This window comes from Fukomys damarensis, unplaced genomic scaffold (genome assembly GCF_012274545.1).
Source record: "Fukomys damarensis isolate Sample0158 unplaced genomic scaffold, DMR_v1.0_HiC HiC_scaffold_22, whole genome shotgun sequence".
Classification (NCBI taxonomy): Eukaryota; Metazoa; Chordata; class Mammalia; order Rodentia; family Bathyergidae; genus Fukomys; species Fukomys damarensis.
In genome coordinates this window covers 12,238,925-12,266,370 of record NW_022900934.1, presented here as the reverse complement: position 1 = coordinate 12,266,370, position 27,446 = coordinate 12,238,925, and the positions used below count along the sequence as shown (strand labels likewise).

Genomic DNA, 27,446 nt, shown 5'->3' with positions numbered 1-27,446 from the left:
TCAGTGGCTGGGCGGCGGGCTGGCGGGATCGCGGCCAGGTGAGCAGGTCAATAGGTGGGAGAAACGGTGGGTGCCTGGGCGGGTGAAGGGTAGAGCTAACTGAACGGATGACCAGGCGGAGGGCGAGGGACGCACCACGGCGGACAGAGGAATGAGCAAACAAACAGGAAGCAGCAGCAGGGAGCGCAGGAAGATGACTGGGAACCTTCAGGTCTCGGGACCAGCACACCCCTCAGAGAAGCGGTCCACACCGCCTCATCCACGGAGGTGCCCGGCCCTACACAAGCCATCCACCTCGGCTGTGCTTCCCTGAGGTGCTGTCCCTGTCTAAAGACACCAAGCTTCTGTGTTTGCCAGCCACCTCCCCGACCAGAAAGCCACCTCCACGCAACAGGAGTCGGCTCATCTCAAGCCGTGCCGCCGCCAGCTCCTGGAAGAGAGTGCAGTTCCCGAGAGGACTCAAAAACTTTCACTGCGCAGCGAAGACACGAACAAACCACGGAACCCCAAGGAATGCTGTGGGGTCAGGAGGACCGTTCTGGGGAGACATCTCACAGGCCAGAGGAAGACAGGGAGCTTTTCTGACTCCAGGCTGACTTCGGGGTAGAGACTCAGCCACAGGCCCCCGCGTCCCCGATCCAATGAGCACTTCTCAGGCTCACGCAGAACTCAGCCCACTCACGGTCCGTGGGAAAGGGAGAGCCTGGGCCAGGCGCTCTGCGCAGCGAAGGGGAAGTCGGCAGGCCAGCAGCCCAGCTCTCTGCTTATCGAAACCAGCTATCCCGCCTCCGATTCCAGGCCAGGAGGGAGGGCTATTTTTAGCTCCAGTGTTCCGCAGAGCAAAGACCTGCCTTGCGTGGGGGTAGTGGGGTACTCGGAGAAAGCCCAGTGGACATAGAGGTTGGGGGCGGATCTATTTTGTGCAGCATGAGCCCTGTGTAGGAAAGCGATGGTTCAGGGTCCTGTCCACCCCCAGCTCCATTCTCCCAGTCCCAGAACTCAGGGACACAGAGAGAGCCGCCAGCAGCCCCAAGAGGCCAGCAGATGTTTGTGCCCCACACACAGAAGCCAGAGACTCGGCATCCAGCTGTCCACCAGGGGCCACTTCTGGCACTGACCAGCAGCCCTGTACAGGGCCAGGGTTGGGGGACAGAAGACAGTCAGAGGACAGCCACCAATCTGTGGCTGCCCAAGTTGGGTCTTGCCACCTTCTTGACCCACAGCTTGCTGGGTAAACTTGGGCAAGTATTTGTCCCTCTATGGGCCTCAACAGGGTCCAGCTGGCAAGTGGTTCAATGAAGGGCCCTCTGGATTGAGTGGGAGAACTTCACTCACATGACATCTTAAGCTGGGATCCTGGTACACAAAACCAGATGAAATTCATCTCTTGTGGAGGGGCCACAAACACTCACAAAGAGATCACACGGGCCCGGGGAGGAGGGCGCCAACCCAGCCAGCAACTGCCACATCCAAAGCCAGGAGCCACTCAGGGCGGTGACCCGGCCCTACAGGAAGACTGGAGCACAGTACCACTCTCCAAAGAAGGGGCAAGTCTGGCATTTCCTGCGAAATCTCCCAAAGGTTCGGTGTTGATATCCAGCAATATTTTTGGAAAACTCCACAAGGACCCAGGAAAACCTAGCTTCCAACAGCCCTGAGTCAGCACGCAGCAGGGCAGGGCATCTCGGGAACAATCAGTGTGTGAGGCCTTGCCCATGGAGCAAGGTGAGGAAGCCAGCAGGTGGCCAGCTGATGGGGTGGGGAGCAAAGGCGGCCAAGCCAGGGCTTCCAGAAAGAAGCAGCCCGCCTGAGGTCAGCTGAGGTGCAGAGGACAGCGGGCATGAGGGGAGCCTGAGCCGGGGTCCAGCTGAGAGGTGGGACGTGCCCGCTTCCTTTCCCTTTCCTTCTGCCCCAGGAAACTTCAACCTGCTATGGTCAAGGCCAAGGTCAGCACAGGGCATCAGGGCCTTCTCTGCAGTCTTCCCTAGAAAGCTGTCCAAGCTAAGGCCCCGGGCACCCCCGCCACCCAGCACAGCACCCCTCTCTCCAAGTCCTCACCCGTCATGTATGATACAAACACCCAGCACTTGTCCCTGCAGGGGGCCAAGCTAATGAGTCCCCTCTTACCTCGAAGCTTCAATAACCACTGTGAAGGTGGGACCAAGGCCTCCTCCCAGGAAGCCTTCTCTGGTTGGCCCTGTAGGACACAGCTGTCCTGCCAGTCCCCTGAGCTCCGACAGCTCCAACAGTGCCCGCCCTTGTTTCGGGCCTGTGTGATGAGCTACCTCCTCACCTCTCTCCTGCTGAGACTCACGGGGCCTTCTTGACCCTAACCCAGTCCTGGCTGACCTGGCCCTGCCAGCTCTTGGGGCTGCATCTCCTACCCCTCCAGCTACTCCCAGCCCTTTCCACACCGGCCTCCTCACTGTTCTTCCCCTCTTCACAGCTCACTCCGACCCCAGGACCCTTCACCTGCTATTCCCTCAGCCAGAAAGGTTGTTTCCTAGAGCTTCTGGTGCCTGGTTCTTGTCACTCAGTCCAGTTAAATGTCACCTTCCCTGGCTGAACCAGCCCCCATTTCCTCTCTGCCTTGTATCACCCTACTGCAGCCGTCAACTCTGCAGTTCCCTTCTTCATCTGGTCCACTGTCTGCTTCCTCGACGGTCTCCTGAACACAGGACCTTTGCTTCCCTACTCCCTGCTGGCACACAGTAGGGCCGGATAAACACTGAAGGAATGGACGGCTGGATGGACGGACAGACCTCTTTAACCTTCCCAACTAATCTGAAGACGCCAAGGGCATGTTTCTCCCTGGTGTCCTCCACAGTAATAGACAATTTTACTGCCTGATTGCCTTTAACATGGCATCTATCAGTTGGTTTTCTTCTGAGCAGCTGGAAATAGACGCCTCCACCTAAGACACGTGACACAGAAAAGCACGTATTTTCCATCCTTCCGGCCAGCACCGCAGCACGGCACACGCGTCACGTCTCTGTGTCCTCCATCAACCCTGTGAAGTGCTCTTCATTCTCTCTTTAATTCATCATTCACTGAGATTCAGAGAGGTTGACAGACTTCCTCAAAGTCACACAGCCAGAAGGTGTGGGAACCAAGACTTGAGCCTAAATCTGACTCAAAGCCCAAGGCCTGAAGGTTATCAAGACAAGCCAGATGCTTTTGGGATTCAAAGAGCTCCTCCTCCAGTAGCAGAGACAGATACAGATGGTAATTATCAAGAGAAAATGAAGCACACTGAATGGAAATAAAAATGAACAAGCAGCCGAGTGCACGGAGAGAAAGCATAGGCGTGGATTCGAGTCCCAGCCCATCCCCTCCATGGCTGAGTGACCGTATACAGTACTCTTTCCTCTCTATGCCTCAGTTTCCTTGCCCTTAAAGTGGGAATAACAGCAGTGACCTGCCTCAGTGTTGTATGAGATTAAAAGATAATGGCCAAATGCCAGTGCCGTGGGGCAGAGAAAGAGAAGGTTGGTAAACCTGTCCCTCCAACCACCGACTCTTTCCACCCTAAAAGACCTGGGACTCCTGGAGGAAAACACTCAGGACCTGGGCCCTGGCAGGAAAGAGGCATCAGGAGGAGCCTGGCAGGCACAGAGCAGAGCCAGGGCGGGTTGGGGAAGGGTCTCTTAGGTCCTCCAGACCCTGGAGTTACAAAACAAGCTGTGATCCTGGCCTGGGTTCAAATGGGCAGCAGAAGAAATCTCCCTAATCCTTCCCGAGGACACAGAAAACTCCTCTGGAGTTCTAATCACGGACAGGTTATCCCATCCGGCTGGACTAAGCAGTTTGGCAGGAGGACACAGAAAGGCTCTTGGGCCCAGAGGGGAGGGTGCCGGAAGCAGGCCCCTCCAAGGAGAAAAGCCTCTTTCCGCCAGGATTAGGGATTAGCTGCTGGGGACCAGCCAGGCGCCCTCCCCACCACCTAGGACTCCTGGGCCTGCAGCCACCCCCTCCACTGCCCCTCCAGGGAGCACAGAACCAGAGTGGCCAACCTCTTGGGGCACAGGGCCACCCGAATGCTGCCCACCACAGGCCGGACCCTGGCTCCACCAAGCCCACACTCACATCGACAGCCACCCACTACCCACGCTGGTCACGGAACGCCCAGCAAGCACTGCAACATCAACACGCCCCAGACCTGCTCCCTGCTGTCTCCCCCTTTCTTCCTGGCTCCTGGGGCACCACCCGCCCCAGTGTCTCCCCGGTCTCTGGGGCTCTGTCCTCTCTCACACGTTCCCTCCCAGGTCTGCACAGTCCCACAGTGGTCAGAGCGGCTCAGAGCCATCTCCCTTACCTCAGCCTCCACCCCAGGCTTTCTCCCAGGTCAAGATTTTTCTACCCAGCCCACATGGCCACTCCCTTGGTGGCTCTGGCTGTGAGATGTGGGGACGCGGGGCGGGGGGCGGTGACGTGAGTGGTGCGCAAGGTCTGCCCTCCCCACTTCCAGCCAGGCCCGGGTGGCCACTCACTTGCCCAGGAAGCACTTGGGCACGGTGCTCAGCTTTCTGCGGCGGTCCTTGATCAGATTCACTTTCTTGCTCATCATCAGGTGGTACAGCTTCTCACCCTTCTCCGCGATCATGACGTAGGAATCACGCTCCATACCCAGCTTCAGACCTGCGGCGGGCAGATGGGCGCAGTCAGCACTAGGGACCGTGCCAGCCCCAGCCCACCTGCCCCCCACTCCCACTGCCCCCCGCACGGCCTCAGAGCACTTCCCACCTGTCGGTCCCTGCTCTGAACACCTGCCACTGACTCCCCAAGAGAGCCACTCTTCAGGGGGAACGGGGAGGCTCAAAGAGGTTAAGTCAGGGTCTTTCCTTCAACCTAGGAGCCAAGCTCTGAGCTACACCCTATCACTTCCTGCTCACCTGAAGGTGTGTTTGCAAACACGGAGTGCACGGAGAACCTGCCACTCCGGCCAGAGCTGGATGTCCAGTTGCTCCTGCAGACGGTCTGCAACGACCCTGACCCTGATCTGCACCCACATTCCTCTCCATGGGCCTCAGCTAATCCTGACAATAAGAGCAGGTGCCACGTGCTGCTCACAGGAAACCTGTGGTAACAGGGTACTCAGATTATCCCCATTTAACAAATTAAGAAACCGAGGCCCAGAGAAGTTGGTTTTTCTGTCCAAAGCTTCCCAACTAGAAGTGGTGGAACCTAGATTTAGACCCAGGATGTTTGGCTCCACATCTGGGCCTCTGACCACACAGCAGGCACCAACCCTGCACACTGGCCTGGGGTCAGGGTTTGGACCACATTCAACTCTTGGGACTCCGCCCTGGGGTCCACACCCTCCTCAAGATCACAGAGGCCTAGAGCTGACCTCAGCTCTCAGTCCTAACCACAGAGATTACCGATCGGCCCCACCCAGGCAGGCCAGGCCAGGCCTCTGAGCCCCACTCGGGCATGACCACACGTGCAGCCCTGATAATCAGCTCTAGAGGTCATAACTCCACCAACTAGGGGCAACTTCAGGAGTTTATTGGGCCTAGTACCATTTCAACATATTCTGATGCGTCTCTTCACCTGAGAAAATACACCTGGACACTCAGAAAACAACTGCAGAGGCAGCCACACCAGGCCCACACTCCCAAGAGGGGACGGTGGCCTACGCTTTGGCGGGAGGGAAATTAAGGCCCAGTTTCCTCCTGCACACACCTGGGAGGTGGAGAGGTCAAACTTCCGAGTACGGTCAAATCCAAGGCCTCATGCAGCAGCATCACAGCTCTGAGAAGGACCTTCCATCCCGTTCATCCACGGAGACCACTGAGGCTGGGGAGCTGCACTAACTCAGCCCCAGTCACCCAGGTCCCCTGCTCCCAGCCTGGGGTCTCTGCACAACGGCTCAGGGCCTGGACACGGTTCAGTGTCCACTCCAACCCTCTACTGACAACGTCCAGTCCCTGTGCTCCACTGTGGGAACTGTGGGGGGGAGGGGGTGCCCAGGGGGCCCCAAAGGACACTTCTCCCAGACTATGACTCAGAGAATATTAAACAAAGGGAAGCTTGGGTGAGAACCACCCAGGAGCCTCAAGATAGCAGCAAGTTCCAGCGCAACCCCCGAGCCACCCCCAGCAAAACCCTGTTTCTTCAGGCTCCCACCTTTCTAGAAAGGACCCCGTCACCTTCCCGATGCACAGTCCTCGCCCTGCAGAGCTGCACACAGCTCAGGAGCCCCCCACGAGGCTCCCACTGTCCAAGGAGCCCACAAAGGGCCCCGCCACTCACTCTCACGCTGCTCCCGCTCACGGATGATGGCATCCAGCCACTTCTGCTTCTCCTCCGCTGTCTTGGCCATGCAGACAAACCACTTGTTCTTGGCTGTGTTGTGGATCTTCCAGCCGTTGGTGACAGTGTAGCCATTGCTGTGGTAATCGGCTGGCAAGGGCAAGAGGCAAAGGTGGGTGAGCTCAGGCCGAGCCACACGACTCCCAGTGGCCCGGGTGCTCAGGTGGGGTGGCAGGACCAGCCCTTTCCACTCCGACCCAGGATCCGGACTGGGGCACTAGACTTGTAGTCTTCTTCCAGCCCGTCTCCCATGGGCAACAAAGACCTACGAAGACCCCTCCCAACTCCTCCGTGACAGAGCCTCGAGACCTCTCATGGGTCTCAAATGCTGGAGAAACAGAGGGAGGAACCTGCCCAGGACCCAGGAAGGGCTCAAAGCCTCTTTCTCACCCCACTGGGGGGCCAGGGTCACAGAAGCCCTCATCCGGCCTGAAAACACCAAGTCAAGTGCGTGGTTTTTATGCCCTGCTGCTGGGCCAGGTATCACCCAGGTACACCCCAGGCAGCCACACCCTGAATGCGAGGAGATGTCCACAGGTGTCACAGGACTGCCAAACGGGTGTGTGTGGCTCAAAATCAAGAGCCCTTCACAGACAAGGCCCAGGACACAGGCACTGAGAGAGGCAACAAGAATGTCCCAATGTCACGACTCCCAGTAATGCCCAATGGAAACAATCCTAACGCCCATCACCCAAAGAACAGACAACTGTGGAAGGCTCACACACCGGATACCACCCAGCAAAGGGACCGCCATATGCAAAGAACCGCCATGGACGCGTGGACGAGTCCCATCATTACGGCGGCGTGGAGTGGAAGAAACAAGATGCCAAAGAATGCAGATGGTATTTCATGCCACCCAAATGTATATACGTAAAACTACATATGACACCATATATAATTCAAGCCATCTGAGCATGTAATCACATAACACCTGTACAAGGTCCCAACCAGAGAAGTTTTAATTCAGACGTTTAGTAAGGAATTCTCAAAAGGTAAAAATATTTTTTAAACAGCAAGAAAATGATGATTACAAAACTCAGACAGAGGTCACTTCTGTGGGAAGGCAGGCAGTGGACAGGGGAGGATCAGGGTGTATTCTTTATTTCTCAGCTCCAACACCGATAAGCCAGGGGCTCTCTTGGTGCATATGTGTTCTAGATAGGTCTCTATACTTCTCTCTTTTTCACAATAAAAGAAATGGTCCATTAAATGATAAGGACAGAGCGGCAGAGCAGGCAGGGCCGAGGCTTACCTGTCCCATCCTCCACATTCTCCACCTCCATGACTTCAGTGTTGATTCGACCCCTGAAGATGTAGAGGGAGCCATTGATGGATTTGGTCCTCTTGGTGGATTTCTTGCTCCCAGTGACCCTGAAAGGCAACGAGAAGTCAGAGTCCCTCGCAAGGGCCAGCAACACAGAGGGCACCCAGGGCCAGCGAAGAGCACTGGGCTGTGTGGGGAACTGGGACATCAGCTGGATGGCAGGTGACGTGAACGAGTCACTTCTCCCCCGGCCACAGTTTCTTCATTTGGAAAACAGGCTGGCAGCCTTGCTGACCTCACAGAGCCATTCTCAGCTAACAGGAGAGCATGAGAGACCAAGAAGAAGCAAAAGAAACCCGCTCTTCTTCTTTAGCAAGTGGGAAGAGACCCACTGATTTCTAAAGATGGATACTTCCTGAAATAACACAAGAGAGGAGGAGCGTTTGGGGTAGGCAACCAGCCACCCACCTACAAATCTATCCACCACCTGCCAACTCATCCATCCACCCATCCATCCACCTACTCACCTACCCACCCATCACCCACTTACTCACCATCACCCTTCTGTCCATCAGCCACACCATTCACTCACTCAGGTGAAATCTACTGCCCACCCGCTCAGTCCCTGCCACAGTCTGAATGTCAGTGATCCTCCAGATTCACATACTGGATCCTCGACCCCAATGTTATCATATTAGGAAGTGAGGTCTCTGAGATGTGCACAGGTCACGGAGCAGAACCCTCGTCAGTGGGATGCGTGTCATTACAAAAGAGGCCTCAGAGAGCTGCCTCATCCCTTTTACCAAGTGAGGACACAAGCAGAACCAACAAGCGGCAGAAAGCAAGCTCCCCACACACAGAGCTCACTGGGGCCTCTGTCCTGGACTTGTCAGTATCCAGAGTTGTGTCTGCAAGATGACCAGCTAATGCTATTCTGTCATAGCAGCCCAAATTATGACAGTCAGTCAACAAACATCTGGCCAGCTCTTCCCATGGGGAGAATACCCAGTTAGGGACCAGAGGGAGTCAGTGGGCAATATCTGAGAACACATCTCTACTCCAGGGGCAGGGGGCAAAGACACAGACACCTGGGAAAGCGGACAGACCAGGTGGGCTGTATCATGTGGCAGTGACCAGGTGAGAACTGATGAGCTTTTGTACACGTGCACAGAAACACATGTATATATCTGAGCATATACAAACATTTGCAAACTTTGCATTGAAGTGTAAACTCCACACAGAAAATGCCCAGAGAAAATGCTCAATTAACTTCCAAAATAAACACACCTTAGTCCACACTTTCAGCCCCCAGAAACCCCAGCCGCTGCCCGGCAAAACAGTGAACACCACAGTAATGTCCAGGGCCACTGATGACTTTGCTTCTTTTTGAACTCTCCATAAACAGAATCACAGTGTATACTTTTGTGTCTGGCTTCCTTCACTCCTGACTGCGAGTCTGCTACGTTGTTGGCCACAGTGACAGCGACGGACATTTGCTTGTTTCCATGTGGTACTGCTATGCGTCCCTGCACGGGTCTCGGAGGGACACGTTGCACATTTCTGTGGGTCAGATTCCCAGGAGCTGTCTCCCTACCCAGTAGCACCGATGCTCCCAGGCTCACCAGGACAGGAACAGCCCTGTTACTCCACACCTGCTACCACTGGTGTCTTCCCTCTTGTTTTAGCTGTTCTGGTGGCGACATAGTGGCATCTCACGGATTGTTTGCTTTATGTTCCCCAGATGAGTAGTAAGGTCCGGCACCTCTGGATGTTTATTGGCCTTCTAACATCTTCATTTTGTGAAACGTGTCCCTGGCCAACCTTTTTGTTGGCTTTTCTTTTTATTTTCTTAATTGCTTATAGCAGGAGTTGGCACTTAAAAAAAATAGGGCCAAACACTGAGCACTTTCAGTTTTCAGGTCAGACTGTCTCTGTCACGACAACTCATCCCTGAACCCTGTGGCACCACAGGAGCGGCAGAATATACATAAATGAACAGAAGGGTCTGTGCTCTAATAAAACTGCACAAAAGTAAGCACAGGTCCCAATTTATCTGCAGACGCTCTGGATATGCATTCTCTGGCGGTTCTGGGTATCACAAAGATCTTCATCCAAGCTGTTGGCACCACAGGAGCGGCAGAATATACATAAATGAACAGAAGGGTCTGTGCTCTAATAAAACTGTACAAAAGTAAGCACAGGTCCCAATTTATCTGCAGACACTCTGGATATGCATTCTCTGGCAGTTCTGGGTATCACAAAGATCTTCATCCAAGCTGTGGCTTCCTTTTCTCCTCACAGTATCTTCTGGTGAAAAGAAGTCTGCCTTTAAACGTGATCTAATGATATATTTCTCCTTTATAATTATACTCATTATCGCATTAAGGAATCTTTTCTTACCCTCAATCATGATGACAGTCTCCTATGCTTTCTTCTAGAAGCTTCCTTGTTTTACCTTTTCTATTTAAATCTACAGTCTACCTAAAGTTGACTTTTGTGTATGGTATGAGGTAGGGGTCAAGAATAACCACACACACACACACACACACACACACACACACACAGGATATCAAACTGACCAAGCACCATTTATGGCACTGCACAGGCACTGCTGTTGAAATCCAGATGATTATTCATATGCGTGTCTGTTCTGGACTGGCTATTCCATTCCATGCACCTACGCGTCTGTTTTTACCCAATACCATGCCATCTCGTTACCGCAGCTTTTTAGTGGGCCTTGGAATCTGCTAACAAGGCCTTCCACCTTTGACCTTCATAACTGTCTTGGCTATTTCTGTCTCTGCGTTTCTGTATAAATTTTACAATCAGCTAATCATATGGACGCGCACATGCGCATACACACACACAGAGAAACAATGTCTTCCTACCATCCTGACAAAATTTGAAGACAATATAAGGACATACTAGTCAAGCCCAGGGAGGAGGTCAACTCAAAGTCAAAGGCGACTCAGATTCTGGTTGAACTTTCTTACCTATCTTTGCACTCACCCTGACATGTCAGTTCCTCCTGGGTGGCAAGCAAACTGCCCCTCTGCAGACTGGAACGGCTGCCCTGGGTCCTCAGCGTATCAGCCACAGATCTGGGGGCTGGGCAGCCTCCAAAATCCTGTGAGCCAATTCCTGAAACACTCTCTGTGTCTATACATCAGCACGGGTATACAAAGACCTACACATGCATCCTGTCCCATCCCAAGATGGAAAGGAAGAGCCCTATTTTAGAAATAATTTGTGTGAGGTCGCCTGTGAACTCCAAGAGAAGATACATATTTATATCTCCACCTCTCACTGCATGTTCCATGCCTTATTCTGACCTCTTCACATCTCCAGCCTTTCCACACTTTACTCATTCTACAAAACTAATCCCTCTGAGATGAGGTCTGCTTTTACCCCACACCACAGATAGGAAGACAGAGGCACACGGAGCTGACGTAACTTGCCCAAGGTCACGAGGCTGGTAAGCAGCTGTGCCTCAGTGCTCTCGGCTGCCACACACGCAATTGAGGCTTCGAAGATGCTGAGCAAGCAGCGCAAGGGACAGTCAGCTGTTCTGGGCCTCAGCTTCCCCTTCTGTAGCTTGGAAGGCAGACTATCAAAACAAGCCCACCTACTTCTGCGCTCCAAGGAGCCTCTGCTTTTGAATCATCCCAGAGCACTGCGCACCATGACCCTGACCCATGTCCTGGAGGGCACTGCCCTGCATGACGAAGGCAGAGACCTAGAGAGTCAGGAGACACCCAGCTGCTCGGCACGGTGCTACTACACAAGCCAGGCAGGCAGGCGTTCCACCACCACTGCCCCGGCCCCAGGCCTCCTGGTGCTCAGCACTCTGGCTTTCGACACAGAGGCAGGACGGCTGGCCACACGCTGGATTCTCTCAGAGGACAGATGTGCCCTTCCCCTCCAGCCAGCTGGTTCCTTTACAAAACTGAGGTCTCACAGCGTGGCAGCAGGGAGAGCCCGACAAGCCCCATGTAGAGAACCAGGCACAAGTGGAGTCAGCAGCCAGCCACCCTCCCAGACGGATAAGCCTGCCCTAGGAGGAAGGGCCTGTACCAGCGAGCCAGAGGCAGGGCAAACTCAGCTGAGCTGGGAGCAGGTCAGAGGCCCGAAGGGACATTCTGTTCCCTAAACCCCAGTCTTCTTAGACAAGGGTCTGCTTCCAGGAGCCTCCAGGCCAAGTGGCAGGCAAGGGATGGGTCGGCATTGGCTGCAGCCTCACAGTGACCACAGGAAAACTCTTAGGATGATGCAGTGAGAACAGCAGGGAGAGAGATTGGGGTGGGCAGAGAGACCCTACAGACAGGATGGAAGGAAAGGACAGACAAGGAAGAGACACACAGACACACAGAGGGGATCAGAGAGAGACATCGAGCCCTAGTCAAAGGGCACAGGCCTGGGACAGAGAGAAGCCAGGACAGGGGCCAGAGCACATGGTGGCTCAAGAACCTGAGGACAACGCAGGGTCCAGAGCAGCAGCACAGCAGCCAGCCCCCACTCTGTGCCAGCACGCTGTGCTGTGCGCCAGGTGCTCACTGGCACTTTCCACTCTGCAGCAACCCTGCCAGGCACGCGGGATAAGACACCCGGTTTTGTAGATGAAGAAACAGAGGCACAAAGAGGCAAAGTCACAAAGCTAGAGGAGCAGCTGAACAAGGACCCCTCCCCCACGAGGGGGGATGCGCTGTCCCCGGTCACGGGGCCCCCACTGGAGAAGGAAGACACTGAGACATCCGCGCACGTGCACCCAATGGCCGCCAACTGTCACATGACCAGGTTTCTCACCACAGCCTGAGGAGGCCAACAGAATCAGACAAGGAAACTGGGGCTCAGAGACGACAGGTGACAAGGCCAGGACCACCAGCAAGATGGCAGTAATGTTGCCAGCGGGGCCCAAAGTCTGAACCCAGCCCTCAGCTCCCACCCTGCTAGATGAAGGAATAGGAAGCTTCTGGAAAGCCTCCATTTCATTCCTAAGACACAACAGCAGGAAAGAGGATTTGAAACGGTCTGCATTGGGCATTGAGACCATTCTCCCCCTTAAAAGGTGGGAGGGAATCTCCCTCCCTACCGCGCTACCCACATCCCATTCAGGCCCCAAGCCCTCCAGCCAGCCACCCTCCCCCACCTCCTAGCCTTTCCTGTCCCAGTTCATCATCTGTGTGTCCGCAGCCGTCCCCTCACCCCAGCAGTCCAACTTTGCACTGTGGCAACTGTCAGCCAAGCCCATCCCTCAGCACGCCCTCCATCCCCGACCCTACAGCCTCCTTCACCCACCCGCACTACCACTGCCCATCCACCCGCCAACTCCAACAAACCCCACACTAAGGTCCCTGCCACTCATCTAAAAGCACCTCTGCAGAGCACAGTGAGAGCAGGCATAGAGGGAGCGGAGGGGAAAGCGGCCTGGCCAGATGGGAGCCAAGACATAGAGCAGGACCAGTCTCCACCCTCCATGAAGGAGCCTGGGCGGGGTCCCGCATAAGGAAGGAAAATGATTCTGGGTGGATGTCCAGGGAGACAGGCGGACCAGGCCTCCGGGTGGATCAGGACCAAGAGCCAACCGTGCCCACCATAATGGAGGGTAGGCAGGAGATGGGGGACCAGAGAGACCAGGGGCCACCAAGGGGCCCTAGGCGAGATGGGAGAGACACAGGGACTTCCAGAAGGACAGAGAGGAAGGGGTGAGGGTCGGACTGGAGAGACCAGGAGGACCGAGTGAACCAGATGGGAGGCACTGGGCCTGCTGCCTGGGTCACAAGATAGAAGTCCCTCTTGCCTGTAACAGGCACATACAAAAGGCCTTGATGTGAGGGAGGTTATTTCCCTTTTATAAGTAGGAGATGGGTCCAGCCATGGCGGCACACGCCTGTAATGGCGCTCACTCGGGATGCTGAGGCAGAAGGACTGCAAGGTCGAGGCCAGCCTGGCCAACTTAACAGGACTCTGTTTCAAAACACACTTTTAAAAAGGTCTGGGGATGTAGCTCACTAGGAGACCACTTGCCAAACAAGCACAAGGCCCTGGGTTCAATGCCCTGTACCCCGCCAAAAACATAGGGGAAGGGACTCTATATATTTACAACTTCCAATGAGATTGTAGTTATTTGAAATGCAAAAGAGCTGGGGTTGCAGTTCAATAGTAGAGTGCTTGGCTAGCATTCATGAAGCCCAGGTTCGATCCCCAGGACTGCAAAAAAAAAAGAAGGAAAGACACATAAAAGTTACTATGACACAACAGTTAAGCTTTTCACCCGGTGCCAGGTGCTCCTCCTGGCTTCATACCGTCGGGGAGGCTGAGACCGTATGAGAAACTGGGCTGAGGAAGCTTCTGGGCTGTTTACTTGGAGAAAAGTTACCGTCTTTCAGGGAATTAGAAAAAGCAGAGATGGGGGGTGAATGTAGATGCCCCTCTGCTGGTTTTCCTTCTCCAACTGCCCAAACACCGACACCTCCCTCTGTCCAGCCATCTCCTACACATCTAAGCACACAACCACTCCCTCACCCACGCGTGCATCCTTTCAACACCCACCATGTCCTCGTCCCAGTCTCCCTTTATCTGACAGCCTCCCGCCTCCCAAGCTGAGCTCAGTGGGAGAAGAGCATCCCTCCCCTCCAACCCTCCGCCCCTGGGTCTCAGAATCCCAGGCCCTGGTGTCACACCGAACCTCTAAGTTCCCACGACCGCCTAGAAGGACACACGGTGCGTGCAGGCCCTGGGGGCTACCGAGCACCTGCAATACATCCCCAACAAGCTGAGCATAGTGTGAAAGTTCATACGTGTGAAATATAATTGCAATATAATAATATTTGGGGAGATATTCATTTAAAAATGAAATATACCATTTAAGTTCATTCCGCCTGTCTCTTCTTAGCATTTTTAAATGTGGCTACTAGAAAACCTAAAATAGCCTAGGCGGTTTTTATTACATATTGATTTGCAACAAACTCCTCCACTCTCAAAAGAGGAAAGGAGTCTGGACACAAGGTGTCACCTGGAGAAAGCAGCAGGTTTGCCCAACCCCCGCCTCCCGCTCCCTGGGCAGCCCCGCCCACCCCAGCGTGTCACCTGGACTTGCGCTTGCAGTAAACGAGGAGATTGTCGAAGAGGAAGAAGGCCCGCTCCTGGATGTTGCCTGCAGAGATTTTCAGCAGGGTCCCCTGCAGGAGGAGCTGGGTGCAGATGTCCGTGAGGTTGGAGCCCTGGAGAGCAAGGAGGGGGGCGGTGAATGCACCCGCTGGTGGCGGGGGATGGGGGGCCACTGGGAACGTGCCCTTCCTGTCCCACAGAGAGAACTGAGCACCACACCCTCCGCACCCCCCAAAATGCTAATGCACATCTTCTGGCAAGAGCCATACAATGTGACTGATGGCTTCCATCTGCTGAGCTGCCAGCACCACGCCAGGGACAGCATAGCAGTGTGACCCACGGAGGGAGGCATGGGGTCCAGGAAGGTGCAGTGATTCTCCACCTCACACAGCTAATGGCAGCCTCAGTCAGCACCTGGCTGTGTTTAGGTTTGGTTTCTGTTTGGCATAGTTTTCTGTTGTCCATAATTCCTCCTAAGTTACACCTTGACTCCCTTGATGTCCCCTAAAAGAATGCCATTTCTGTAAGGATAAGACCATTATCAAACATATGTCGCTGTATTCCGCACTTATAACATACCCTGCTACATGGTAGGTGCTCAATAAAAGCTAGCAGCACAGCTGGTGACTACCATGGAAACAGCATCAGGCACAGGATGCGAGCACTTATCCAGCTATAAGATACGTGTCACCGGAAACCACTCCCTCAAGCTACCCAGTCCTCCCTGCCGAGTGCCAGAGAGGCTAAAACATTACACATGTGTAGTTGGCTGACCATCACCAAGACAGAGCAGTGACTGAGAAAGGCACCAGGCTGCAGCAAGCTGGGCCTGGAGAACAACGGCTAAGACGGAGGTTGACAGAAGAGACGGGGAAGGTCCCGGATGAGCGGGGTTCTCAGAGCCAGGGAGCACAAGGGTCAGTCTGCAGGCCTACAGGTCAAAGATGGGGCAAACGCAAAGGCATTAAAAGAGGAGAGACTGGCAAGAGACGGGGTAGGCACAGAATGCCCATGTACGCAGCCCCAAATGGGGCTTTGGGGGGCCCTTGGCTGCCTGGCTACAGACAACATCTGCAGCCTCCCTCGCAGCAAGCACGGTCATGTGACCAGAGTGCTGCCAATGTGCCCAGTGCCACGTGGCTGCATTGCAAAAGACGCCTTCCCTCCACTTCCTCCCTTTCCCCTTTCCACAGGCAGAAAGGCGAAGGCAGCTGCCACAGATGGCGCAGAAGGAGCTGCAAGAATTCAGGCTCAGAGGGAACACAGCATCGCCATCCACACTGCCTGCCGCTCCACGGCCTGAGACAATGCAGTTAGCTCACAGGGGCTGTCGCACCTCTGCCTCACCACTACCCGGGCCGAAGGACACAGGCCGTCCCCAGAGGGGCAGAGGGAGCCTCGGACACTCAGGCGCCAGAACATCACGCGAAAGCAGTTATGAGAGAAATTCACAGGACAGACCTGCAGATCACACTGAAGAGAGAATCAGAGAGACACCATGCTGCCCCTGCCTAGAAATGAACTTGGGGAAGAAGAGAAAAGGGGAATTATTACAGACTTCCTGACCCCCAAACGCTCCACACCCATTGCAACGAGTAGCTCACACCCCAGTAAGATGTGCTAACACAGTTACTTCCAACAGCTGAAAGTGGAATTGCCCGGGGCAACTCTATCATCAGGCTGTTTGCTAACTGCCCACCAGGGCCCCTCACTGCTGCTGAAGCCGCTCTGGTGCCCTGGGTATAACAAACCGCTTCGCACAGCAGCGCCAGAGCTCCTGAGGGTCCTGTGGATGCCGAAACCTCCCGTGGTCCAGAGCTGTGCAGCCTGGAACAGCAATCCCAGCTGGTGACCCAGCAAGGAGGACAGAGGCAGGGGCACACAGGTACACGCTGTGGGCATTCTTCTGACTCTCACACTGTGGCCACCAGTGAGGGGCCCAAGGGTCCTCACGAACAGTGAACCCCTAGGAGATGAGGCTCCATCCGTGGCCTGTGGGCAGCCCAAGGAAACAGTTGCCCACCTTCCCACTTCGCCTAACTCATGCCTACCCACAGCCCTCCCAGGCTCCACAAGAGTTTTAGCTGCTTGTTCAAGGAGCTTCTAGGTCACCTACTCTAGGTCTGACCCTGCGGCCAAGGCCATCTCGGGACCCTGGAGAGCAGGAGTGTGTCAGGGCAAGAAGCTGCCTCCTGGCCTCAATCAGGGACCGCCCAGCAGACTGTGTCTGGACACCAAGCACACTACCGGGGACAGGAAGGGGAACCTTCCATGCCAGCCTTGTGGAGAAGCCCATGACACTCGGTCTCCCTGGTGCTCAGGTCAGGGTGGTGCTGAGGACCAGATGCACAGGGCAGAAGCTGAGCACCAAGACATCGCCAGTCAGGGTGGAGGCCACTTTCCAAACACACAGCCGCAACCAAACAGCAGTAGTCATGTTTAGGGACAGCTGACCAAAGTGTAGATACCGTGAAAGGCCGAAGCGAAGGCTGGGCTGTGGCTCCGTGTAGAGCACTTGCCTGGCAGGCATGAAGCCCTGGGTTCCATCCTCAGCACTACAAAAACAAATAAAAATACAACCCAGTATGTGCATAGGACTTAGCACCTGCCAGGCACTGGTCCAAGTATATTACACAAACTCAGTGAATCCTTGCAAGTAGTTTTATTAGACAGACGAGGAAACTGAGGCACAGGGTGGTGAGGTGACTTGCCTGCTGAGTAAGGAGCTTGCTGGGACCTGAGCCAGTCCCTGCTCCCCTCTGTCCCCTGAGGAGGCCTCTGCAAAGGGGACCTTGAGATGTCTCCGTGCGAGTTAGTCTAGAGCAGCGGTTTCCAAGTGGTTCTCGCCAAGCCCACGGCCTCCCCGGAGGGTGGGAGGAAAACACGACAACTTGCATTTCAAGGTCCCTTCCACTGACTCCCCATCCCTCCCTCTGGCTTCCTTCCTTGCCCTCACAGGTGAGCGTCCAGGTCCTCCATCTCTTAGCCCAGGGATCCCAGCCAGCAAGGGGAGGCGCCAGCTCTGCTCTCACTGAGAATGCGCCTGGTCCTCCTCCTGCCGGGAGCCTGGGGAAGGCCCTCCGTGGCCCTGAAGGCAGAGGTCCTGCTGCAGGAGGGCTGGCCCACCCCTATGGGCCCCGGCATAGGGGAAGGAAGCTCTGCGCGCAGTAAGGGCAGGAAGGACCCCTGCCTCACTGAGGTGTGCACAACCCTGAGCACTCTGCAGGCATCAGCTCCCTGAGGCACCCAGGAGCAGAGCTCTGCCCTCTCCAGATTCTGAGGAGAAAGCTGAAGCAAAGGAATCTGTCTTCGCACGCGGCCTGGCTTGTTCACTCACTTCCAGGTCTTGCGACACGCAGCTATTACCTGTGCTCAGTAAAACGGATTTATGGCTTAATGTATCTGGTTTTAACTAAACCGGTCTCCCAACCAAAAAGGGGCAGTGGCTTATGACAGATTAGGGAAAACCACAACCACATGGACAGGAGATCAAGCTAATGACAAAAGCAAACTGCGAAGAGGGAGCTGAGAGAAGACCCTGCTCCTCCCTGCCAGCCAGATCCAGAGAGAGAGAGACAGACAGACAGAAAGGTGACAGCCACCTAATCAGAGCAGCGAGAGGCAAACGGAAAGAGGGGAAGTGGACAGCTTAGGTCAGACGTCCCCAGGTGTGACTGCTGACGGCGTGAGCCGCGGCAAGTGGCCTCCCCATTCCATATTATTCTCCCTGGATGAGAGATGTTATTTTCCCAGCTCACCTTGATTTAAATCAGACTGACTTGAAACCATTCCACTTCACAGAAAACCTTTTCACATTTTCCAAAGGACACTCATGTTCCACTCCTCGCTTCACCCTCAGAATGAGCCCAGGAAAGAACGTAGGAGGCCTCGGCACACAGACACCACACAGGGCAGGAACCAGGCCCAGAGAGCAGCCACGCTCGCCCGAGCTCCAGCCCCCGGCGCCTCCGAACCCTGTCCTCGGGCCTGGATCCCTGTCTGCAGAGCACAGACAGTCACAGCACTGCCCTTGCAGCATCCGCAGCAGGGAACTGGTGCTCAGTAGCTGCAGCGGCCCTCGCTATTTCCCAAGCTGCACTCAAGAACCATGAATAAAATAAGGGCCAAGTTCCACATTTTCGGGGCAGAAAGAGTCCTATAGATGCTTAGTTCCTATTTTCCTAGGCCCTTAGCAGACAGAGGCCTCTGGAAGCCACTCCTGCTCTGGCTGCCAAGGAACTTGCTCTGTCCTCTTCCCCAGGAGCACCATGTGAGAAATCTGTTTGCCAGATGAGTACCAAGAAATTCCGTCTTCCAGGACTATTTATTTTGCCCTCTTTTGACCAGAGTGTTAGGTCATTTATCTATCTGAGCTGTTCTTTCACCTTGGCTGCCAGGAAGCTCAAAATCCAACCACACAGATCCTCAGATCAATCAACTCGATTTGTTTCTGAAAGTGGCCACGTATTCTACTTCTGGCCAATGAGATGAAAGGAGAAGCTGCCCTGGGGCTTCCAGAAAAAACTCTCCTCCAAAGGGGAGGAGCGCTCCCTTTTGCTGCTCCAGCCATGCCCCTATCTCCTCATGCGATACCTTTATGGAATCACAAGGGAAAGGTCAAGATCAGGAGACACCAAACCACAGGTGTGACATCAGACGGCTGAAATCAAAGACCTCAGAGAATACAGCCTGACCAGCAAATCTGAGTATTGGGCAACTTTCAGTTGCACTAAACAAACCAAGCCATCATTTTCAGAAAAGGACTATAGGAGCCAGAATCCGAACCAAGGCTCCCAGAAAACTAATGATGCTGCAGAACCAGCCCCACAGGGGAGCCACCGTCCTGCCCTGATGTAATGGAGAAGCAGGAGGACATGGCCCACTCGAGCTCATCCTCCTGGAAACACAGCCCAGGTGCGGCCTACACATTCAGCAGCTGCTCCCCAGCTGCCAGCTGCAAAGGCAAAGCCACCTGTGCCACAGGATGCGGACCACCCAGCACCCACGGCTACCCTGTGCTTCCCTACACACACAGGAAGGCAGCGCCTGGGGCCTCTGCTGATGCTGCTGCCACAGAGGCCAGGCACAACCATGGCTGTGCTTTCCCCACAAGCAGCAGAAGGGTCGCCTCTATCCCACTTCCTACACAGCAAGTAGCCAGCTCTGATCTCGGCCAGACCCAAGCTGCAAGGGAGTCTGGGAAACACAGTTCTCCGTCCTCCATGCTCAGCTGGGGCAGAAGCCCAGCAGAAGGAGGGCACAGCACAGGGCAAGTGAGAACACCAAACGCCCCCCTTTCCTGTGCATAGGCCCCTCCTCTCTGAGGTCAAACCCTCAGCCTCACAGCAACAGGGCAGCACATCTGGGATCCCGAGCACCAGGAAAAGAACAGTAAATCCCTAACCCAGCAAGGGCCACCACGACCAAAAAACCCAGAGGGCTCAGGCGGATGATTCAGACAGTAATCTCCATATGAGAGTCTTTTATCTTGGGTCTTAACCTCCAGCTCCAGCTGTGTTTATTCTGAGATTGATTTATTTACTCTTATTTTCCCATTTCCTTCTGTACTCATAGGAAACTTTTCATAATCTAAGGATGGGGTGGGAGGTTAAGCAAATAAATCAGAAACAACGTGAAGAGATAAAGAGTCCTATCCCCTAATAATCACGATGACACTAAGACCAACACCTGCCATTTATTGAGCACCTACTACATGCCAGGTATAGACAAGGACCTGAAACACAAGCCCAACGTCACCTACCACGGAGGTGTCAATCCAGACGCCCGTCCTGGAGCAGAAACTTGAATGCCACCCTTGACCTTGACCTCAGAAGCTCTACAGACTTTGTACACCAGGCAGGCAGAGCAGAGCAAGGCATGTGGCAGAAGGAGTGGGGAGTGACAGGGAGCAGTGGGGACTGAGGAAACACCGGGGCTGTGGTGGCTGTCACCCTGTAACACAGGGGCCCGTGTCACCAAGTTTTCAAGAGAGGCTAAGCCTGGACTTTGGTGTGGATTGTTGGAAAATAATTAAGCAACTTTGTTCAAACACTGTGTAGGCCAAACAAAATACACTGCAGCCCAGTGTAGTAGCACCAGCTGCAGTCTGTCCCCGCCACCCGGCACGGGCCCTGGGCAGCCCAGGGTACCCCCTGCCCCGCTCTGCCCTGCCCCGCCCCACCGTGCCCACCTCCCAGCCCTCAATGTGGGACTGCAGCTGCTCCAGGGCCTCCAGCTTCTCCATCTGCCGCTTGGTCTCATTGATGTTGGAGCACACCGTCTTCATGGCCTGCAGCGCGCTCTGGACCGCAGGGTGGTCTGGGTGTTTGCCAGGCGTCCTCTTGGCCAGCTCCTGGGGCGGAAGTGGGGAGAAGGACAGACGTCAGTCCAGAGGGCTCCCGGCTCAGAGTCGGCTCCTACCAACAAGGGGTGCACCCGGGGCTGGGGAAGCCCTCATTCGTGTCTTATTCGTTCTACCACTGTCACCTGATCACCTCCTCCATGGCAGGCAGCGAGCCAGGGTTTGGAGATGAAGTCGTCAACAAAACTGACAATTCTTCACCTGGTGCATCTGACATTCTAGTGAAGATCACACGCCGAAATAAAGACAAAGCAAGTATAAAATACAGTACCAAGCCATAAGAAATACTAAGTGGACAGGTCAGAAGAAGAGACCAGAAAGTGCTGTTTCAAACAGGGAGGCCAAGGGAAGTCCCCTAGAGCGACATCTGAGTAGAGACCCTGGCAGAAGCAAGAGGAGCTCAGCCACAATCTAAGGGAAGAGTGTCCCTGACAGAGGGAACAGTGTGTGCAAAGGGCCTGGGGTAGGAGCACATATGGTACTTAACAAGGAGGCAAAGCATTCTTAGATATGACACCAAATGTATAAGCAACTAAAAAATACAGATAAACTAGAATTCCTCCAAATTAAAAAAAAAAAACTTCTGTCCTTCCAAGATACTCTCAAGGCAAATAGAATATAAGAAAATGGTATAAATTATTTATGTGATGAGGAACTTGTGCCCAGGATACATAAAGAGAGAGACACAGGTAGGCAGGTCACCAGGTAACCACAGATACAGGCTCTGCCCTCACTTCCTCAGCAGAATGAGTACTTTTTAAAAAGCCTCTTGGAGCTGGGGCTGTACTTGCCCATCGTGATGAGGTCCTGGGTTCAGTCCCCAGTGGGGACAGGGTGAGCACCGTCATAGAACCCAGGCTGGTGCCAGAGACCTCCCTGGCCCTGCAGACACGACACTCTCGGGTACTGGGCAGGGCCTGAGCCCAGTTTCACACCCCACAAACTATGAGGATGAGGATGAGAGTGAGCGTACCAGTGGCAGTCAGCACCCTGGCTCGCGAGGCAAGTTGCCTTACTCCAGTTAACAGATGGGGAAACTGAGGCACGGTGAGGCAGCCCAAGGCCTCAAAGAAGCAAGAAGAGGGATGGGATGTGAACTCATCTGCTCATGGTTTCCCTAGTGAGGGAAAATCGGACACAGCAGGAAAGGTGCCCGGGACACACACACTAAGCAACAGCACACACTTCTGCAGTTTCGGGTGTTACTGCGCGTGGATGCTGCCCACAAGGCCAGGTTCTGATGGCTCTGGCGGAGGCACATGACCTTGCGTGGTGAAAATGCCACGCAGATCAGAGACTGGAGAAGGACCCGGGAAGGTTGCAGACGCCGGACCACAGCTGTGGGCAGTGCGGCTCCCTCTGTCTTCACCTGGCAGTGAAAGAGCAGCTGTGTGCACCTGCACCCTGGAGGCCAACAGAGAACGAGACGCCCTTGGGAGACCCTGGTCCAGGGCGGCCATCAACAAGGAGTCAACAGCAGCATCTGTGATAGCAGCTGATCCGGTCCTCATTCTGACACCAGCACTGTTACCCACTTCGCTGACCGAGGAAGAACAGAGTACAGAGAGTTCCAGTCATCTGCCCAGGGTCACCCAGCAGACATGGGCCAGCCAGTCAGCTCCAGACTTTGTGCTCTGACTCCCCAGTACCAGTCACAGCCTCACCGACTGGTACATGGGACACTTTCCACTCAAATACCCACACCACAGTAACTGTTGCTTGGTACCAGATGAAACACAAGCAGGTGGAGGGACAGAGGGTGAGGGGTGCCAGGTCTCAGCACACAGGCTTGTGGTGGAGCCTGAAAGAACTGAGGGTATGGCCCACAAACCACCAGCGAGACAAAACTCAAGGATCAAAAGCACATGCAAAGGCCCTGGGGCAGTGAGAGACAGCAAAGAAACCAGCAAGACTCCAGCAAAGAGAGTGAGAAAGAGGGAGGGGCCAGGAGGCTGGAAAGTGCCTGAAGTCAGACCACTGGAAGAAGGGATCCTGGGTTCCACCCCAAAGCATGGGGAATGCTGGGGTTAGGAGCCAAAGCCTGACCCCATCTGATTTTCCCTGTGAAAGATTCCCCCTCTGGCCTCTAGGAGGAGTCCACACAGAGGGGCACAGGCGACTGCAGGTGTCCAGGCAAGAGGCGATAGTGGCCTGGACCAGGAGGCTCGGAGCCTTGCCAGGCGCTCCCAAGCTCACTGTTCCCGAGTGGCCTCTGTGCAGCGGGCCCCGCGCTGACCCCTGCTGGGGACAGAGACGACGTGGCTATAGCTGCGGCTCCTGGGGTTGACCGCCCCACTTACAGCTGAGGCCCAGGTGGCCGGTGTGGGTGGCGGGTGGGAGACAGCACCACCCACCCTGCACACCTCAGAGCCCGGGAAGCTGGAGGCCGTGACTGTGCTCTGACAGGTTGCCGTGGGGCCGCCACACCGGGCAGTTCGTAAAAATGAGAAAAAGGTTAGTTCCCCTTTCTGCCTGGCTGTCCGCACCTCTATTCCTGCCTTAGACCAGTACGAAGGTGGGGAGTAGAAACCAAGTGAGACCTGGCAGGGCTCAGAGCTGGGCCCAAACACCAGGCAAGCTGCCTTCGGGTCTCTGTCCACAGGGAGCCTTGGCACCACTTCACCCAGCCCCAAAACCTGGGTGCCTGTTTATGCCTGGGGCCTCTGCACTTGCTCTTTTCTCTCCTGGATGCTCCTTTCTCAAGCTCTTGTGAGGCAATAGAGTACTACATAAGGACAGGTGCAGAATCAGGTTGTCCAGAAGAAAATCCTTATGTTTATAATCAGGGTTCAACAGGGACACCAAGGCAATTTAACAAGGAAAGAGCAGTCTTTCTAACGCATGGTACTGGGACAACTGGACACCCATGTGCAAGAGATGCCCTCACATTGCACATAAAAATGAACTCCAAATGGATGAGAGCCCTAAATGGAGGAGCCGATCCTATAAAACTGTGAGAAGAAAGCACAGGAATAAATCTTAATGACCTCAGGTTAGGCAAAGCATTCTTAGATATGACACCAAATGTATAAGCAACTAAAAAATACAGATAAACTAGAATTCCTCCAAATTAAAAAGAACTTCTGTCCTTCCAAGACACTATCAAGGAAAGTAGAACCTAAGAAAATGGTATAAATTAGTTATGTGATGAGGAACTTGTGCCCAGGCTACATAAAGAACTCTTACAAATGAACAACAAAAAGACAAATAATCCAACTTAAAAATAGGTAAGTGGTTGAACAAACATTTTCTCAAAGAAACTCCCCAAACTGTCAATACGTAGATGAAAAAATATTCAACATCATTCATCATTGCGAAAATGCCAAATAAAAGCAAAAAGAAATATAATTTCACATCTACAAGAATGGCTATAACCAAAAGATGAACAATAACAAGTGTTGGTGAAAATATAGAGAAACTGGAACTCTCATACATTGCTGGTGGGACTGCAAAATGGTCCAACAGCTTTGGAAGACAGGCTGGTGATTTCCCTGGGTCACACTGATCCAGCCACAGCTGAAGTCATCTACCCATGTACTTTTCGGTTATGTCACCACCCCTGCAAAACCTTTTTGCTGTCCTCCATGTATATGTGGTATAATATCTGTACTGCTTGAGCTAGTTTTTCCATCTGTTTTATTTGAAAGAGTCCTTAACGCTTCACAAACTCAGATTTGGAATGCCCAGCTGGTCTTAGATAAGCATAAAATAAGAGCAAAGCGGATGGGAGCTTACGCTCTACCAACAAAGGTCAAACATGCAAAAAAGCAGGGAGGTGACGCAGCTCTTGCCCAGTTCAGAACTGAGCACACTGAGTAAGTGAGAACAGAGTCTACTTCTAAGGAAACAGACTGTGGTGCTGAAAATCCTCAAACCCACATCCAGTGGAACAGCTATAAGAACTTACAGGGCCTGGTCCAGAGGAGGTATTCTGGGAGGGATCCAAGGGCTGCTTGCCAAGCCTCTTGGGACCCCACACAATGAAGAGCTCCCCTGGGTCCACAGCCCACAAAGGGTCCCAAGTACTGGAGTTCACCCACCCCGTACTCGAAGGAAACAGTGAGCTCGCCACCCCTCACGGCACCAACAGCAGGCTCAGGCCCACGAGGTCCGATCCCAGCTCAAACAGCACATCAGAGCCCAACACCGGAAAGCCGCAGGTCAGGAGGCGAGTTCTGACAGGGGGAGCTGCAGGCTGAGCTGTCATATGACCTGCACCAGTGACCTCACCTCTCTGAGGCCTTGTCCGCTCCCCGTGAAATGGACTGAAGTCCCTCCTGAGCGTCCACCAAGTGCAATGATGAACGCAGAGAGTAAGAACGGACAGTGAGGACGCAGCACCTGTCAGCTGCACCATCACCTCCACGGGAAGCAATAGCTCACTTCATTCTCCTTTCTATCTCGTGAGAATAACATCAAGCAGGGTCTCCGTGGTACTCACAACAGCCAGCTTTTACCGAGTGCTTGCTACCCACAGAGCCCTGCTCCAACTTGAAATGTATCACATTGCTTCCTTCTCACATCATCCCAACAAGGGACCAGTATCCCCCACGCTATTCAAGAGGAAACTGAGGCACGGAGCAGCAAAGCCTCTTGCCACAGAGGCAGAGGGGGACTACTGGGAGCTGAGCACATCTGTCGCCCTCTGAAGAAACAGTGACAGCTGGAAATAAACACCCACAACCCGTCTCTTAAACACACACGTCTGATCAGAGGCCCACCCCGGGGAGCCCTGAGAGAAACCGAGGGCAAACCACATAATCTCAACTCCTCTGGAGGCTGAGGCAGGAGGGTCACAGAGTGAAGGCCAGCCTGGGAAACTCAGCAAGATCGTCTGAAAACAGAAAGGTCTGAGGAGGCAGCTCAGTGGTAGAGCCTGTGTAACATGCGTGAGGCCCTAGGCTAGTGGCAGTGAACCCGTGGCACGCGTGGGCTGTTTGTTACCACTGAAAGCTCTAAAAGGTTCGCCATCACTGCCTTCGGTTCAATCCCCAGTACTGCCCCAAAAAAAGGAAGGTAAGGAAGGGAGGGAAGGGGAGAAGAGGAGAGAGAAAAAAGAATAAAGGAAGGGAAAGAAAGAGAAGACAAGATTGGGGGTGACCAGGCAGTGGAAACCCCTCCAGGCACAGGCCTCCCAGCATCTGCTCACAGGCTGCGTGGTTTTGACAGCCGGATGTGGCGAGGGCTTTCCTGGAAGAGAAGATGTCAGAGCAGAGAAAGAAGCCCAGGCTTCCGCCAGCCACTTCCTCTCCCTGCACCCCATTTGCCAAGAGGGTGCCCACAGGTATGGCACTGAGCAGCCCCACCGTGCCCTAACAGGTGGGGTCCCTGCTACAGTGTGGCTGCGGGTGGACAGGCTGGGACCAGGGCTCCTCTTCCGGACCACAGGGGGCAAACATTCATGCCTGTGGCCACAGTCAGCTCCTCCCTCCTGGCTCAGCCTCGCCTGAGGCCCAGGGAAAGAATGCAGGCAGCACGGCGGTGCGGCAAGGGCCAGAACACATGCAAGGCCTCGGCTCCCACCTGCCGCTCTCCCGGCTGTGCAACTCCAGAGAGGCCATTCAGTCCAGCTCTCAAAGTTCATGACCAAAGCCCGAACCAAACTTCCATCATTGGTCTGAGGCTCCTCCACTGGAGCTCAGGGTGAGTTCCTGGGAGCCCTCTGCCATCCCTAGGGTGACAGCAGGTGCAAATGCCTTAAAGGGGAAAAAGGGGAAAAGAAAACAAGAAGCGAAACACATGTGGAAGTCCAAGAAAACCCAGAACTGAAAAGCTGCCCGGCACAGCAAAGCAAACCTCCATGTATGCAAATCACATGCACATCCATGCAAACCGCCAACTCCCACAGCTCCAGCCCCTGCTGCGCGGAGGAAAAGAGCGCCTCCAGGAAAAGAGCTCCTTCTCTAACTGAGAAGGAGCGGTGCTCGGGCCTGCGACCGTCCATCCACTCGCAGAGGCCAGGGACGGCGGGAGGGGCTTCAGTGACGATGAGCCGCGCACCGGGCCCAGCCCCCTGACCCTGCCAAGCTCAGCCCCCCGTGCAGTGTGTCCCGTGCAAGAAGTCAGTCAGCACCACATGCTGTCGCCCTGGGCTGCGTCTCCTCCTGACAGGAGCAACCACCAGTGCAGAGGTGGCAGCTGGCCCAGGGAGCGGACACCACACAAGCTGTGCGGGACTCTCGCACCCCTGCTGCCTGCAGGCGCACATGCGTGTGAACCCGGGCCAGGCCTGTGCTGACCCCAGGCTCGGACTTCCCTAAGAGCAGGGCTCACCCCAAAGGTCTGTCTACACCCACACCTGCGATGGTGAGGGGCGGTGGTGACGGTGGGTACAAGTTATAAACGGGGGTAGGGGGACAATGAAAAAGAGGACAAATAAAAATTTAAAAGATGTTAGAA

General features: G+C 54.4%; 1 protein-coding gene across 1 annotated transcript in view; it reads right to left on the bottom strand.

Moving 5' to 3' along the window:
• Window positions 1–27,446, bottom strand: part of Prex1 (phosphatidylinositol-3,4,5-trisphosphate dependent Rac exchange factor 1) — a 110,329-nt gene that overhangs the window by 42,425 nt on the left and 40,458 nt on the right. The window contains exons 6-10 of the mRNA XM_033767200.1: window positions 20,877–21,038; window positions 14,666–14,799; window positions 7,568–7,686; window positions 6,256–6,405; window positions 4,491–4,638 (exon numbers count right to left, since the gene is read on the bottom strand). Of these exons, the coding sequence (XP_033623091.1) occupies window positions 4,491–4,638; window positions 6,256–6,405; window positions 7,568–7,686; window positions 14,666–14,799; window positions 20,877–21,038 (713 nt within the window). The remainder of the gene's footprint in view (window positions 1–4,490; window positions 4,639–6,255; window positions 6,406–7,567; window positions 7,687–14,665; window positions 14,800–20,876; window positions 21,039–27,446) is intronic.